The 14,168-nt window shown below is 43.1% G+C and overlaps 1 protein-coding gene across 1 annotated transcript in view; it reads left to right on the forward strand.

Moving 5' to 3' along the window:
• Window positions 1–14,168, forward strand: part of LOC143277594 (uncharacterized) — a 67,293-nt gene that overhangs the window by 12,830 nt on the left and 40,295 nt on the right. Inside the window, exons 8-13 of the mRNA XM_076582470.1 lie at window positions 3,154–3,260; window positions 5,868–6,107; window positions 8,710–8,818; window positions 10,006–10,172; window positions 10,945–11,057; window positions 12,706–12,875. Coding sequence (XP_076438585.1) covers window positions 3,154–3,260; window positions 5,868–6,107; window positions 8,710–8,818; window positions 10,006–10,172; window positions 10,945–11,057; window positions 12,706–12,875 — 906 coding nt within the window. The remainder of the gene's footprint in view (window positions 1–3,153; window positions 3,261–5,867; window positions 6,108–8,709; window positions 8,819–10,005; window positions 10,173–10,944; window positions 11,058–12,705; window positions 12,876–14,168) is intronic.

Raw genomic sequence — 14,168 nt, forward strand, 5'->3', positions numbered from 1 at the left:
TTGGTGTGTTCATTGTAGTAATGTCATGTGTCATGTTTGTCAGGACATGAAGACAACCAAGGAAGAGTTGGTGTGTTGTTTGTAGTAATGTCTTGTGTCATGTTTGTCAGGACGTGGAGACAGTCAAGGAAGAGTTGGTGTGTTGTTTGTAGTAATGTCATGTGTCATGTTTGTCAGGACATGAAGACAGCCAAGGAAGAGTTGGTGTGTTGTTTGTAGTAATGTCCTGTGTCATGTTTGTCAGGACGTGAAGACAGCCAAGGAAGAGTTGGTGTGTTCATTGTAGTAATGTCTTGTGTCATGTTTGTCAGGACGTGAAGACAGTCAAGGAAGAGTTGGTGTGTTCATTGTAGTAATGTCTTGTGTCATGTTTGTCAGGACGTGGAGACAGCCAAGGAAGAGGTGGTGTGTTCATTGTAGTAATGTCTTGTGTCATGTTTGTCAGGACGTGAAGACAGTCAAGGAAGAGTTGGTGTGTTCATTGTAGTAATGTCATGTGTCATGTTTTTCAGGACGTGAAGACGGTCAAGGAAAAGACAACCAAGGAAGAGTTGGTGTGTTGTTTGTAGTAATGTCATGTGTCATGTTTGTCAGGACGTGAAGACAACCAAGGAAGAGTTGGTGTGTTCATTGTAGTAATGTCTTCTGTCATGTTTGTCAGGACATGGAGACAGTCAAGGAAGAGTTGGTGTGTCTATTGTAGTAATGTCCTGTGTCATGTTTGTCAGGACGTGAAGACAACCAAGGAAGAGTTGGTGTGTTCATTGTAGTAATGTCTTCTGTCATGTTTGTCAGGATGTGGAGACAGTCAAGGAAGAGGCGGTGTGTTCATTGTAGTAATGTCTTGTGTCATGTTTGTCAGGACGTGGACAGGAAGACTCGACATGTTCCATTGTAGTAATGTCTTGTGTCATGTCTGTCAGGACGTGAAGACAGTCAAGGAAGAGTTGGTGTGTTCATTGTAGTAATGTCTTGTGTCATGTTTGTCAGGACATGGATACAGTCAAGGAAGAGGCGGTGTGTTCATTGTAGTAATGTCATGTGTCATGTTTGTCAGGACGTGGACAGGAAGACTCGACATGTTCCATTGTAGTAATGTCCTGTGTCATGTTTGTCAGGACGTGAAGACAGTCAAGGAAGAGTTGGTGTGTTGTTTGTAGTAATGTCTTGTGTCATGTTTATAAGGACATGGACAGGAAGAGTCATCATGTTCCATTGTAGTAATGTCTTGTGTCATGTTTGTGAGGACGTGGACAGGAAGAGTCATCATGTTCCATTGTAGTAATGTCTTGTGTCATGTTTGTAAGGACGCTGACAGGAAGAGTCATCATGTTCCTTTGTAGTAATGTCTTGTGTCATGTTTGTAAGGACGTGGACAGGAAGAGTCATCATGTTCCATTGTAGTAATGTCTTGTGCCATGTTTGTGAGGACGTGGACAGGAAGAGTCAGCATGTTCTTTTGTAGTAATGTCCTGTGTCATGTTTGTCAGGACGTGAAGACAGTCAAGGAAGAGTTGGTGTGTTCATTGTAGTAATGTCTTGTGTCATGTTTGTTAGGACGTGGAGACAACCAAGGAAGAGTTGGTGTGTTCATTGTAGTAATGTCTTGTGTCATGTTTGTCAGGACGTGAAGACAGTCAAGGAAGAGTTGGTGTGTTGTTTGTAGTAATGTCTTGTGTCATGTTTGTCAGGACATGGAGACAGCCAAGGAAGAGGCGGTGTGTTCATTGTAGTAATGTTCTGTGTCATGTTTGTCAGGACGTGAAGACAGCCAAGGAAGAGTTGGTGTGTTCATTGTAGTAATGTTCTGTGTCATGTTTGTCAGGATGTGAAGACAGCCAAGGAAGAGTTGGTGTGTTCATTGTAGTAATGTTCTGTGTCATGTTTGTCAGGACGTGGAGACAGCCAAGGAAGAGTTGGTGTGTTCATTGTAGTAATGTTCTGTGTCATGTTTGTCAGGACGTGAAGACAGCCAAGGAAGAGTTGGTGTGTTCATTGTAGTAATGTCTTGTGTCATGTTTGTCAGGCCATGAAGACAGTCAAGGAAGAGGCGGTGTGTTGTTTGTAGTAATGTCTTGTGTCATGTTTGTCAGGACGTGAAGACAACCAAGGAAGAGTTGGTGTGTTCATTGTAGTAATGTCCTGTGTCATGTTTGTCAAGATGTGGAGACAGCCAAGGAAGAGTTGGTGTGTTCTTTGTAGTAATGTCCTGTGTCATGTTTGTCAGGACGTGAAGACAGCCAAGGAAGAGTTGGTGTGTTCATTGTAGTAATGTCCTGTGTCATGTTTGTCAGGACGTGAAGACGGTCAAGGAAGAGTTGGTGTGTTCATTGTAGTAATGTCCTGTGTCATGTTTGTCAGGACGTGAAGACAGTCAAGGAAGAGTTGGTGTGTTGTTTGTAGTAATGTCCTCTGTCATGTTTGTCAGGACGTGAAGACAGTCAAGGAAGAGTTGGTGTGTTCATTGTAGTAATGTCCTGTGTCATGTTTGTCAGGACGTGAAGACAGTCAAGGAAGAGTTGGTGTGTTGTTTGTAGTAATGTCCTCTGTCATGTTTGTCAGGACGTGAAGACAGTCAAGGAAGAGTTGGTGTGTCCATTGTAGTAATGTCATGTGTCATGTTTGTCAGGACGTGAAGACAGTCAAGGAAGAGTTGGTGTGTTCTTTGTAGTAATGTCTTGTGTCATGTTTATCAGGACTTAGAGACAGTCAAGGAAGAGTTGGTGTGTTGTTTGTTGTAATGTCTTGTGTCATGTTTGTCAGGACGTGAAGACAGTCAAGGAAGAGTTGGTGTGTTCTTTGTAGTAATGTCTTGTGTCATGTTTGTCAGGACGTGGAGACAGTCAAGGAAGAGTTGGTGTGTTGTTTGTTGTAATGTCTTGTGTCATGTTTGTCAGGACGTGGAGACAGTCAAGGAAGAGTTGGTGTGTTCTTTGTAGTAATGTCTTGTGTCATGTTTGTCAGGACGTGGACAGGAAGACTCGACATGTTCCATTGTAGTAATGTCATGTGTCATGTTTGTCAGGACGTGAAGACAGTCAAGGAAGAGTTGGTGTGTTCTTTGTAGTAATGTCTTGTGTCATGTTTGTCAGGACGTGGACAGGAAGACTCGACATGTTCCATTGTAGTAATGTCCTGTGTCATGTTTGTCAGGACGTGAAGACGGCCAAGGAAAAGACAACCAAGGAAGAGCCAGCACACAGAGAGGCAGTCCTGCATTTCCTGCCCTTGTTTTTCCGGCACGCTGTGAACACCTGGCGGTATGAAAGCCTCTCACCTGTGTGGGAGTGTAACTGTATTATATGGATTTCTGTATCGGCATTTGGTGACTTTTTTTTTTTTCTCTTTTATTTGTCTTTGTTGTTTTGGTATTAAGACACACACATGGGTTAAGATACACCTTATTTGACTTTGTTTTGGTATTAAGACATGCAGTTGGATTAAGGTACACCTTATTTGACTTTGTTTTGGTATTAAGACATGCACTTGGGTTTGGGTACACCCCAAATGCTAGGCAGATGCCTGGCCAGCAGTATAACCCAGTGTGCTTAGCCAGGCCTTAAGTGCCTGTATATGTATCTATGCATAAAAGCCATCTTGGAGGAGTAGGGGAAGGATAGTAATTATTGACTCACTTGTGTAAACAAAGTGAGTCTGTGTTTTAACCTGGTGTTCGGTTGTCTGTATGTGTGTGTCCGTGTGTCTGTGTGTCCGTGGTAAACTTTAACATTGACATTTCCTCTGCAAATACTTTGTCAGTTGACACCAAATTAGGCATAAAAATAGGAAAAATTTAGTTCTTTCCAGTCATCTTGTTTAAAACAATATTGCGCCTCTGAGATGGGCACAAAAAAATATAAAAAAATGAAGCCTAATTATATGCAAACTGCATTTACTGTTATATTTATATTTTTTGTATTCTCTAAACTTGGCACTTTGATCTGATATTCTGACCCAACAACAAGAGCAGTCATTATTATCCTTTTTTGTTCAAACAGGAACTTCTTTTGCTAAGCATGGAAGTTTTATTTATTTTGCAAACGTTTTGGTGCAGAGAGTAAAAAAGGGAAATTACTCTGTAATTAATGCTGGGGGACTTAATTTGCTTTAAACTAATCTTTCTCATCTTAAACATTACATTTTGAAATTATACTCAGTACATATCACAAGTGAGTCTTGAAGGCCTTGCCTCTCTTGTTTGTAAACTTATGGTGAACGTTCCTTTTCTTTTGTTGCACTGAAACAATGGAACTCACTGCCCTCACACTCCCATTGGAGTGATGGCCTAGAAGTAACGCGTCCGCCTTGGAAGCGAGAGAATCTTAGTGCGCTGGTTCGAATCACGGTTCAGCCGCCGATATTTTCTCCCCCTCCACTAGACCTTGAGTGGCGGTCTGGACGCTAGTCATTCGGATGATGATAAACCGAGGTCCCATGTGCAGCATGCATTTAGCGCACATAAAAGAACCCACGGCAACAAAAGGGTTGTTCCTGGCAAAATTCTGTAGAAAAATCCACTTCGATAGGAAAAACAAATAAAACTACACACAGGAAAAAATACAAAAAAAAATGGGTGGCGCTGTAGTTTAGCGACGCGCTCTCCCTGGGGAGAGCAGCCCGAATTTCACACAGAGAAATCTGTTGTGATGAAAAGAAATACAAATACAAATACACACCTCCGTTACACCCCAACACCCGCATTCAAGAGAGCACTGAAAATGTATCTTTTCAAACTGTACTTCTCACACTGAAATTTTTCCATCTGCAAATGCTTGCTGTGGTTTTTTTGTTGCTGGATGTGCTCTTTGTGTTGAATTGTATGCATCTGTGATGGTTTGGGTGTGTTGTTCGTGTTAGCTGGTTCCCTGGTGTTTATTTTCTGACAATGGTGAATGTGATGTGCTTTGTTTTGCTGTGGTTTACACCTGTGGGATTTACTGTGATGGATGGCGCCTGTGTTGATTAATGTATATTTTTTTGTCACAACAGATTTCTCTGTGTGAAATTCAGGCTGCTCTCCCCAGGGAGAGCGTGTCATTACACTGAGAGCGCCACCTTTTTTTTTTTCTGCATGCAGTTTTATTTGATTTTCCTACCAAAGTGGATTTTTCTACAGAATTTTGTCGGGAATAACCCTTTTGTTGCCAGGGTTCTTATACGTGCGCTAAGTGCATGCTGCACAAGGGACCTCGGTTTATTGTCTCATCCGAATGACTAGCGTCCAGACCACCACTCAAGGTCTAGTGGAGGGGGAGAAAATGTTGGCGGCTGAGCCGAGATTCGAACCAGCGTGCTCAGATTCTCTCGCTTTCTAGGCGGATGTGTTACCTCTAGGCCATCACTCCACATATGTTCATATATGTATGTATATTCCCCTCTCACCTGAACATACTTCTTCTTCTTCTTCTGCTTTCGTGGGCTGCAACTCCCACGTTTGCTCGTATGTACACGAGTGGGCTTTTACGTGTATGACCGTTTTTACTCCGCCATTTGGCAGCCATACTCCGTTTTGGGGAGTGTGCATGCTGGGTATGTTCTTATTTCCATAACCCACCGAACGCTGACATGGATTACAGGATCTTTAACGTGCGTATTTGATCTTCTGCTTGCGTATACACACGAAGGGGGGTCAGGCACTAGCAGGTCTGCACATATGTTGACCTGGGAGATCGAAAAAAATGTCCACCCTTTACCCACCAGGTGCCGTTACCGAGATTCAAACCCGGGACCCTCAGATTGACAGTCCAACGCTTTAACCACTCGGCTATTGCGCCCTCTAGGCCATCACTCCACATATGTTCATATATATATGTATATATATTCCCCTCTCACCTGAACAAACAAACACTGTTGCTTGCTGTGTACAGGCAGAAGAACCTGATGAGCTTCCAGCTGCTGACGCACCTGACCTTTCACCTGGGGGTCACGCCCTCCGACACAGAGACAACACAGGTCGCCCTGGACGAGAGCAGCATGGGGGTGGTGCGTCGTCTGCTGACGGTGGTGCGAGAGAGGGGGGTGTACAATGTGGCCACCGACAGGGCGGAGGGGGGCGGACAACTCCGCTTCTTCGCTCGACTTCTGGACGTCCTGCTGTCTGCCCCTGTGTAAGTTTTTTGATTGATGTGGGTACTTATATAGCACCTATCCTCGGTCAGAGACCAAGCTCTAAGCGCTTTACATACACGGGGACATTTGCACCACAGGCTGCCTACCTGGGTAGAGCCGACTGACGGCTGCCACTGGGCGCTCATCATTCATTTCCTGTGTCATTCAATCAGATTTCAGACGCACACACATAGACACTCAGACAGACATGTAACATTTTACATGTATGACCATTTTTTTAATTTATTTACCCCGCCATGTAGGCAGCCATACTCCGTTTTCGGGGGTGCTTGGTATATTCTTGTTTCCATAACCCACCGAACGCTGACATGGATTACAGGATTTTTAACGTGCGTATTTGATCTTCTGCGTGCGCATACACACGAAGGGGGTTCAGACACTAGCAGGTCTGCACATATGTTGACCTGGGAGATCGGAAAAATCTCCACCCTTTACCCACCAGGTGCACCGAGATTCGAACCCAGGACCCTTAGATTGAAAGTCCAGCGCTTTAACTATTCGGCTATTGCACCCGGTTTTTGGGGTGGATAGGGGGTGGGGGTGGGGAATGGGCAGTGGTTAAGGGGTGCTGAAGAGGGGATGTGGGAGAGGTGGGGGGTGGGGGGTGGGGGGGGGGTTATATTTCACCAGAGTAATGAGATAAGCAAGTAGTACACATGCTTTTTTTTTTTTCACCCAGCCCTGGACATAAAAAAAAAACCCAAACAAACAAACAAACAAAAACCTGCAAATATCAAGGATAAGAAAAAAATTTTTTTTTAAATGAAAGTATTAGATAAAAAAAAAAAAAAACTATAGAAAAAAAGAAGGAAGGTGGGGTGATGGGAGGGAGGGGAGAAATAATCCATCGACAACCAACAACATTACATACACACTCATGCACTTGTGGGAGATGGAAAAAAAAAGTCAGGCATCATATACTAATCACGTACAGACAAACTAGGACATCAGTGAGACAACCAAACATTATCAGAAAAAAACAGTCACAGTTATTGACTTAAAGAGAATAAATCAGATATTGTGATGTGTTACCTGTGAAGTTAGATTCTTTAAAAGGGAAGTTTTGTAACCTGACTTAAATGAGCTGATACTGCTTTTATTGACTCACTTGTGTAAACAAAGTGAGTCTGTGTTTTAACCCGGTGTTCGGTTGTCTGTGTGTATGTGTGTGTGTCTGTGTGTGTGTGTCCGTGGTAAACTTTAACATTGACATTTCTCTGCAAATACTTTGTCAGTTGACACCAAATTAGCCATAAAAATAGGAAAAATTCAGTTCTTTCCAGTCATCTTGTTTAAAACAATATTGCACCTCTGGGATGGTCACAAAAAATAAAAAATGAAGCCTAATTCAAACAGCATTTACTGTTATATTTATATTTTTTGTATTCTCTAAACTTGGCATTTTGATCTGATATTCTGACCCAGCAACAAGAGCAGTCATTATTATCCTTTTTTGTTCAAACAGGAACTTCTTTTGCTAAGCATGGAAGTTTTATTTATTTTGCAAACGTTTTGGTGCAGATAGTAAAAAAAGGGAAATTACTCTGTAATTAATGCTAGGGGACTTAATTTGCCACAAGTGAGTCTTGAAGGTCTTGCCTTTCTTGTTTTTAATATATTCTGTTAAGGAGTTAAGGAGAGTGAGGGCAGAGGAGTGGTGGGGGGTGTTTTCATGTTTGTATGGTTTGGTGTGTGTTGAGTGTATGTTACGTTTGATTGTGTTGTTGTGTGTCGTTATCGTTGATATGTGATCTTGTGATCATCATCTTCATCATCATTATTATTACTGTTCTTTGTAATTGTTATATTTGTTGTGGTGGTTGTTTGCAGTTTTGATATCATTGTTGTTAGCATCATCATCATCATCATCATCATCATCATCAATTATATTGATTTTATTAATGTTATATTTGCTTTTGTTGTCAGTATCATTGTTATTGTGATTGGTATGATCATCATGATGACTGCTATTGTTGCTGTGTTGTTACCATCATTATTGTAATCCTCCTCCTCCTTCTCCTCCTCCTCATAATCATCACCACCCTCCTCCTCCTCCTTCTCCTCCTCCTCACCATCATCATCATCACCATCCTCCTTTTCCTCCTCCTCCTTCTCCTCCTCATCATCACCATCCTACTCCTCCTCCTCTTTCTCCTCCTCCTCCTCTTTCTCCTCCTCCTCCTCTTTCTCCTCCATCTCATCATCACCATCCTCCTCCTCTTTCTCCTCCTCCTCCTCTTCCTCCACCTCATCACCATCCTCCTCCTCCTCCTCTTTCTCCTCCTCCTCCTCCTCCTCACCATCCTCCTCTTTCTTCTCCTCCTCCTCCTCATCTTCACCATCCTCCTCCTCTTTCTTCTCCTCCTCCTCCTCCTCACCATCCTCCTCTTTCTTCTCCTCCTCCTCCTCATCTTCACCATCCTCCTCCTCTTTCTTCTCCTCCTCCTCCTCCTCATCATCACCGTTCTCCTCCTCTTCCTCCTCCTCTTTCTCCTCCTCCTCCTCCACCTCATCATCACCATCCTCCTCCTCTTTCTCCCCCTCCTCCTCCTCCTCACCATCATCACCGTCATGCTGCAGGTGTGAGGAGCAATGGCGTTGCTGTGAGGAACTGCTGGCACTGAATCACCTGATTGTGGAGCCCCGTCTGCCTGTCCTCCTGTCACAGTGCTGCTCTGCCCTGCCCCAGGTATGTCCCCCTCCCCCTCTCCTTCTGTGGCCCTCCCTCCCCCAGGTATGTCCCCCCCCCTCCCCCTCCGTCTGTGGCCCTCCCTCCCTCAGGTGTGTTGTGTACAGGTGTGTTGTGTACAGGTGTGATGTGTACAGGTGCAGTGTGTACAGGTGTGATGTGTACAGGTGCAGTGTGTACAGGTGTGATGTGTACAGGTGCGATGTGTACAGGTGTGTTGTATACAGGTGTGATGTGTACAGGTGCAGTGTGTACAGGTGCAGTGTGTACAGGTGTGATGTGTACATGTGTGATGTGTACAGGTGTATTGTGTACAGGTGTGATGTGTACAGGTGTGTTGTGTACAGTTGCGATGTGTACAGGTGTGACATGTACATGTGTGATGTGTACAGGTGTGATGTGTACATGTGTGATGTGTACAGGTGTGTTGTGTACAGGTGTGATGTGTACAGGTGTGACATGTACATGTGCGATGTGTACATGTGCGATGTGTACAGGTGTGTTGTGTACAGGTGAAGTGTGTACAGGTGTGATGTGTACAGGTGCGATGTGTACAGGTGCAGTGTGTACAGGTGCAGTGTGTACAAATGTGATGTGTACAGGTGTGTTGTGTACAGGTGTGATGTGTACAGGTGCGATGTGTACAGGTGTGATGTGTACAGGTGCAGTGTGTACAGGTGCAGTGTGTACAAGTGTGATGTTTACAGGTGCAGTGTGTACAGGTGTGATGTGTACAGGTGTGACATGTACATGTGTGATGTGTACAGGTGCAGTGTGTACAAGTGTGATGTGTACAGGAGTGTTGTGTAAAGATGTGATGTGTACAGGTGCAGTGTGTACAGCTGTGATGTGTATAGGTGTGGTGTGTACAGGTGTGATGTGTACAGGTGTGATGTGTACAGCTGTGATGTGTACAGGTGCGATGTGTACAGGTGTGATGTGTACAGGTGTGATGTGTACAGGTGCGATGTGTACAGGTGCAGTGTGTACAGGTGTGGTGTGTACAGGTGTGATGTGTACAGCTGTGATGTGTACAGGTGCAATGTGTACAGGCCTGATGTGTACAGGTGTGATGTGTACAGCTGTGATGTGTACAGGTGTGATGTGTACAGGTGCGATGTGTACAGCTGTGATGTGTACAGGTGCGATGTGTACAGCTGTGATGTGTACAGGTGCAATGTGTACAGGTGGGGGGGGAGTGCCGGACAGCAGTGGACAGCCTGCTGTCGCAAGTGGTGTCCACCTACAGTCGGCTGCACCAACTGCCACGCCTCTATGACGTCCTCTTCCAGCTCTTGTCGCAGTCGCCACGGCAACTGGTTCTCACCCTCCCCCTGCCCGCATTCTTTCGTCAGTACGTGAGGCTTCGTTCGTTCGTCCGTTCGTTCTTTAGTTTAACGTCTTTTCACTGTAAGTGATATTAGACAAGGGTAGGAAAAAAATCGAGTGGGTGGAGGGTTGGGGGCAGGGGTGGGGTAATTACTGTGTACGCTTGCGAGTAAGTGAAAGTGTGTGTTTGTGTGTGTGTGTATGTAACGTCTTTCAACTGTAAGTGATATTAGACAAGGGTAGGAAAAAAATCGAGTGGGTGGAGGGATGGGGGTGGGGGGGGGGGGGGGTAATTACTGTGTACGTTCGTGAGTAAGTGAAAGTGTGTGTGTGTGTTTTACATATAGAAAATGATTGATTTTAAGTTTTGTTAAAAAAATTGTGGGACTTTGCAGCACTGTTCTTTTTTTTTTATTCTTTTATTTATTTAAGTGGATATTAGTTTGGGTAAAAGTGAATGTGAAACACTTTGTGACATTGGTGTTTTTATTTCTCTGTTCTATGAATGTACAAAGTATGATGGCAAAGTGGTTATTAGTTTGGGCAAAAGCGAAAGTGAATCACTTTATGACATTGGTGTTTTTATTTCTCTGTTCTATGAATGTACAAAGTATGATGGCAAAGTGGTTATTAGTTTGGGCAAAAGCGAAAGTGAATCACTTTGTGACATTGGTGTTTTTATTTCTCTGTTCTATGAATGTACAAAGTATGATGGCAAAGTGGTTATTAGTTTGGGCAAAAGCGAAAGTGAATCACTTTATGACGGCGGTATTTTCATGTGTGTGTGTTGTTCACAGGTTGTGTGGTGCAGTGACCTCCCTAGCCCACGGCACGGCTGTCGACCAGTGGAGCAAGGTGCAGAACGAGGTCGTCCGCTGGGCCCAGTGTGTGCAGGGGGAAGACCACGCTGGTGGGTTGGAGTTCCATTCTGTGTTGGGTTGGGTTGAATTGGATTGTGTAGTTGTGTTGTTGTTATGTATTGTCTTTTTGTTTGTTTGTTTCATATTGTGCTGTGTTTTGTTGTATTCAATTCAACAACAACAATAATAATAATGTCAACACTAATAATAATTTTGATTATAATGATAATTATCATAATGATACTACTACTACTACTACTGCTGCTACTAATAATAACAACAAAAACAACGATAATAATAATAACAGATTTACAACTGTTTCAGATACTGATACCAAGAGGCTGTTTTTACTGATGATAATAGGAAGAATATTAAAAACGATAACAGTGATAAGAGTAATAAGAAAAATGATAATACTGACACAGTTATTAATGTCAACAACAACACCAACACCACTAATACAGACACACACCCTGTGTCAGATGATATTGTCAGTAGCTTAGCATCATGTATAAGTTGATAATGTCAATAACAATGTGAACAAGAGAGGCAAGGCCTTCAAGACTCACTTGTGATACACTGAACAAAAAATCCAAGCTTTTTATGTATTGTGTATAATTTCAAAATGTAAAGTTTAAGATGAGAAAGATCAGTTTAAAGGGAATTAAGTCCCCTAGCATTAATTACAGAGTAATTTCCCTGTTTTACAATCTGCACCAAAACGTTTGAAAAATAAATAAAACTTCCATGCTTAGCAAAAGAAGTTCCTGTTTGAACAAAAAATGATAATAATGACTGCTCATGTTGGGTCAGAATATCAGATCAAAGTGCCAAGTTTAGAGAATACAAAAAATATAAATATAACAGTAAATGCAGTTTGCATATAATTAGGCTTCATTTTTTTTTGTTTGTGTGTGCCCATCCCAGAGGTGCAATAATGTTTTAAACAAGATGACTGGAAAGAACTGAATTTTTCCTATTTTTTTGCCTAATTTGGTGTCAACTGACAAAGTATTTGCAGAGAAAATGTCAATGTTAAAGTTTACCACGGACACACACACACACACACAGACAACCGAACACTGGGTTAAAACATAGACTCACTTTGTTTACACAAGTGAGTCAATAAAACCAACACCACTAACACAGACACACACCCTGTGTCAGACTATGGACGACCTGCCTGCTGCTTCATCACTACCTGAGTCACCTGTGTCAGATAATAACGTTGATAATAACGTCAATAACAACAACACTGTGACAGACGAGGACAGACTATGGACGACCTGCCCGTTGCTTCGTCACTACCTGAGTCACCTGTGTCAGATAATAACGTTGATAATAACGTCAGTGACAACAACACTGTGACAGGTGAGGATGAAGACAGACTATGGACGACCTGCCTGCTGCTTCGTCACTACCTGAGTCACCTGTGTCAGATAATAACGTTGATAATAACGTCAATAACAACAACACTGTGACAGACGAGGACAGACTATGGACGACCTGCCTGCTGCTTCGTCACTACCTGAGTCACCTGTGTCAGATAATAACGTTGATAATAACGTCAATAACAACAACACTGTGACAGACGAGGACAGACTATGGACGACCTGCCTGCTGCTTCGTCACTACCTGAGTCACCTGTGTCAGATAATAATGTTGATAATAATGTCAATAACACCAACACTGTGACAGGTGAGGATGAAGACAGACTATGGACGACCTGCCTGCTCCTCCATCACTACCTGAGTCACCTGAAGGTGTGGGACTGGTGTCGCACGGCCTCCATGGGGGAGAGGGTGGGGGCGCTGACCACACAGCTGGAGGACGGAGTTGTCAGCCCTCTGCTCCTAGCGGCCGGCAAGGTCAGTTTGAAGAGCGGATCCCGGTTTTTGTGTGATACATGAAAGTCAGTCGTGTCCGCTTTCACAATGCAGAATACAGAATGCTTTGGAGATATTCATGTTTGATGAGTGTCATGCAATAAATGCACAAGAATCACTTTCACTCAGTATGAATGCAAAAAAAAAAAAACCCATAAAATGCTGAAATGCTAAGTTGATGTGAACATTTTGTGTTTGTATTTGTATTTCTTTTTATCACAACAGATTTCTCTGTGTGAAGTTCGGGCTGCTCTCCCCAGGGAGTCTGTTCATCTAAGATGATGATATTAGACTGGGTTAGTTATTTTGTTTATTGTAGTTAACGTAAAGTTTGGTCTTTTGAGCGCACTGGTATATAAGCCGCACCCACAAAATTTTGGAAAAATAATAAGCCGCACTTATTTCCGGTACGGGAACAAACACTGATACTACAGAAAAGCTGTCAATACTGTAGGTTGTGAAATAAACACAAGCGGGAACAACACAAAGAAAAGCAAGCGAAAATACTGCTAGTGCCACAAAAAAATAATAAATAAACACAACGAAAATAAGATCCATAATTTAGGGATAGTCACATTTATTCAACGTCATCCTGCTCACTGAGTCCACTGAAATCTTCATCTTCAGTGTCCGAGTTGAAGAGAACCAGCACAGCTTCCTCCGCCATCTTGTCACTGACTTCAGCCTCGCTTTCACTTCATGAACATGAAGGTGGAGGTCGTTGCTGGTTCGTCGCTTGCACTGTCGTCTGCTAGGTCGATCGCCTTCAATTTGAAGGCTGCATCATAGGCATAACGTCGTGTTTTCGGCATGATGAGGGTGTACGCTTGAGCAGAGTAGAACTGAATGCTGATCTGAAGGCTTTAATGTGTGCGGATTTGATTTATAAAACGTGAACAGTTAGCACACTATCCTGAAGCTCATCCAAAAATTCATGGACAGAAATCATGATTTTGGTGAGTTGAAGGGCAGCTAAGAATAGACGAGAACGTGACACTCCCGAGATCGTTAAAATCCTCAAATAAGCCGCATCATTGTATAAGCCGCAGAGGTTGAAGCTTGGGTAAAAAGTCGCGGCTTATAGACTGAACTTTACGGCAGTTTCTTTTTGTTTATTATTATTAGTGTTTAGAAAAATATTTATTTATCTTGTTTTATTGTAGAGTATTTTTCCTCAAGGCCTGACTAAGTGTGTTGGGTTACTCTGCTGGTCAGGCATCTGCCTAGCAGATGTGGTGTAGCGTATATGGGTTTGTTTGAACATAGTGACGCCTC

The sequence above is a fragment of the Babylonia areolata genome, chromosome 34 (assembly GCF_041734735.1).
Source record: "Babylonia areolata isolate BAREFJ2019XMU chromosome 34, ASM4173473v1, whole genome shotgun sequence".
Lineage (NCBI taxonomy): Eukaryota > Metazoa > Mollusca > Gastropoda > Neogastropoda > Buccinidae > Babylonia > Babylonia areolata.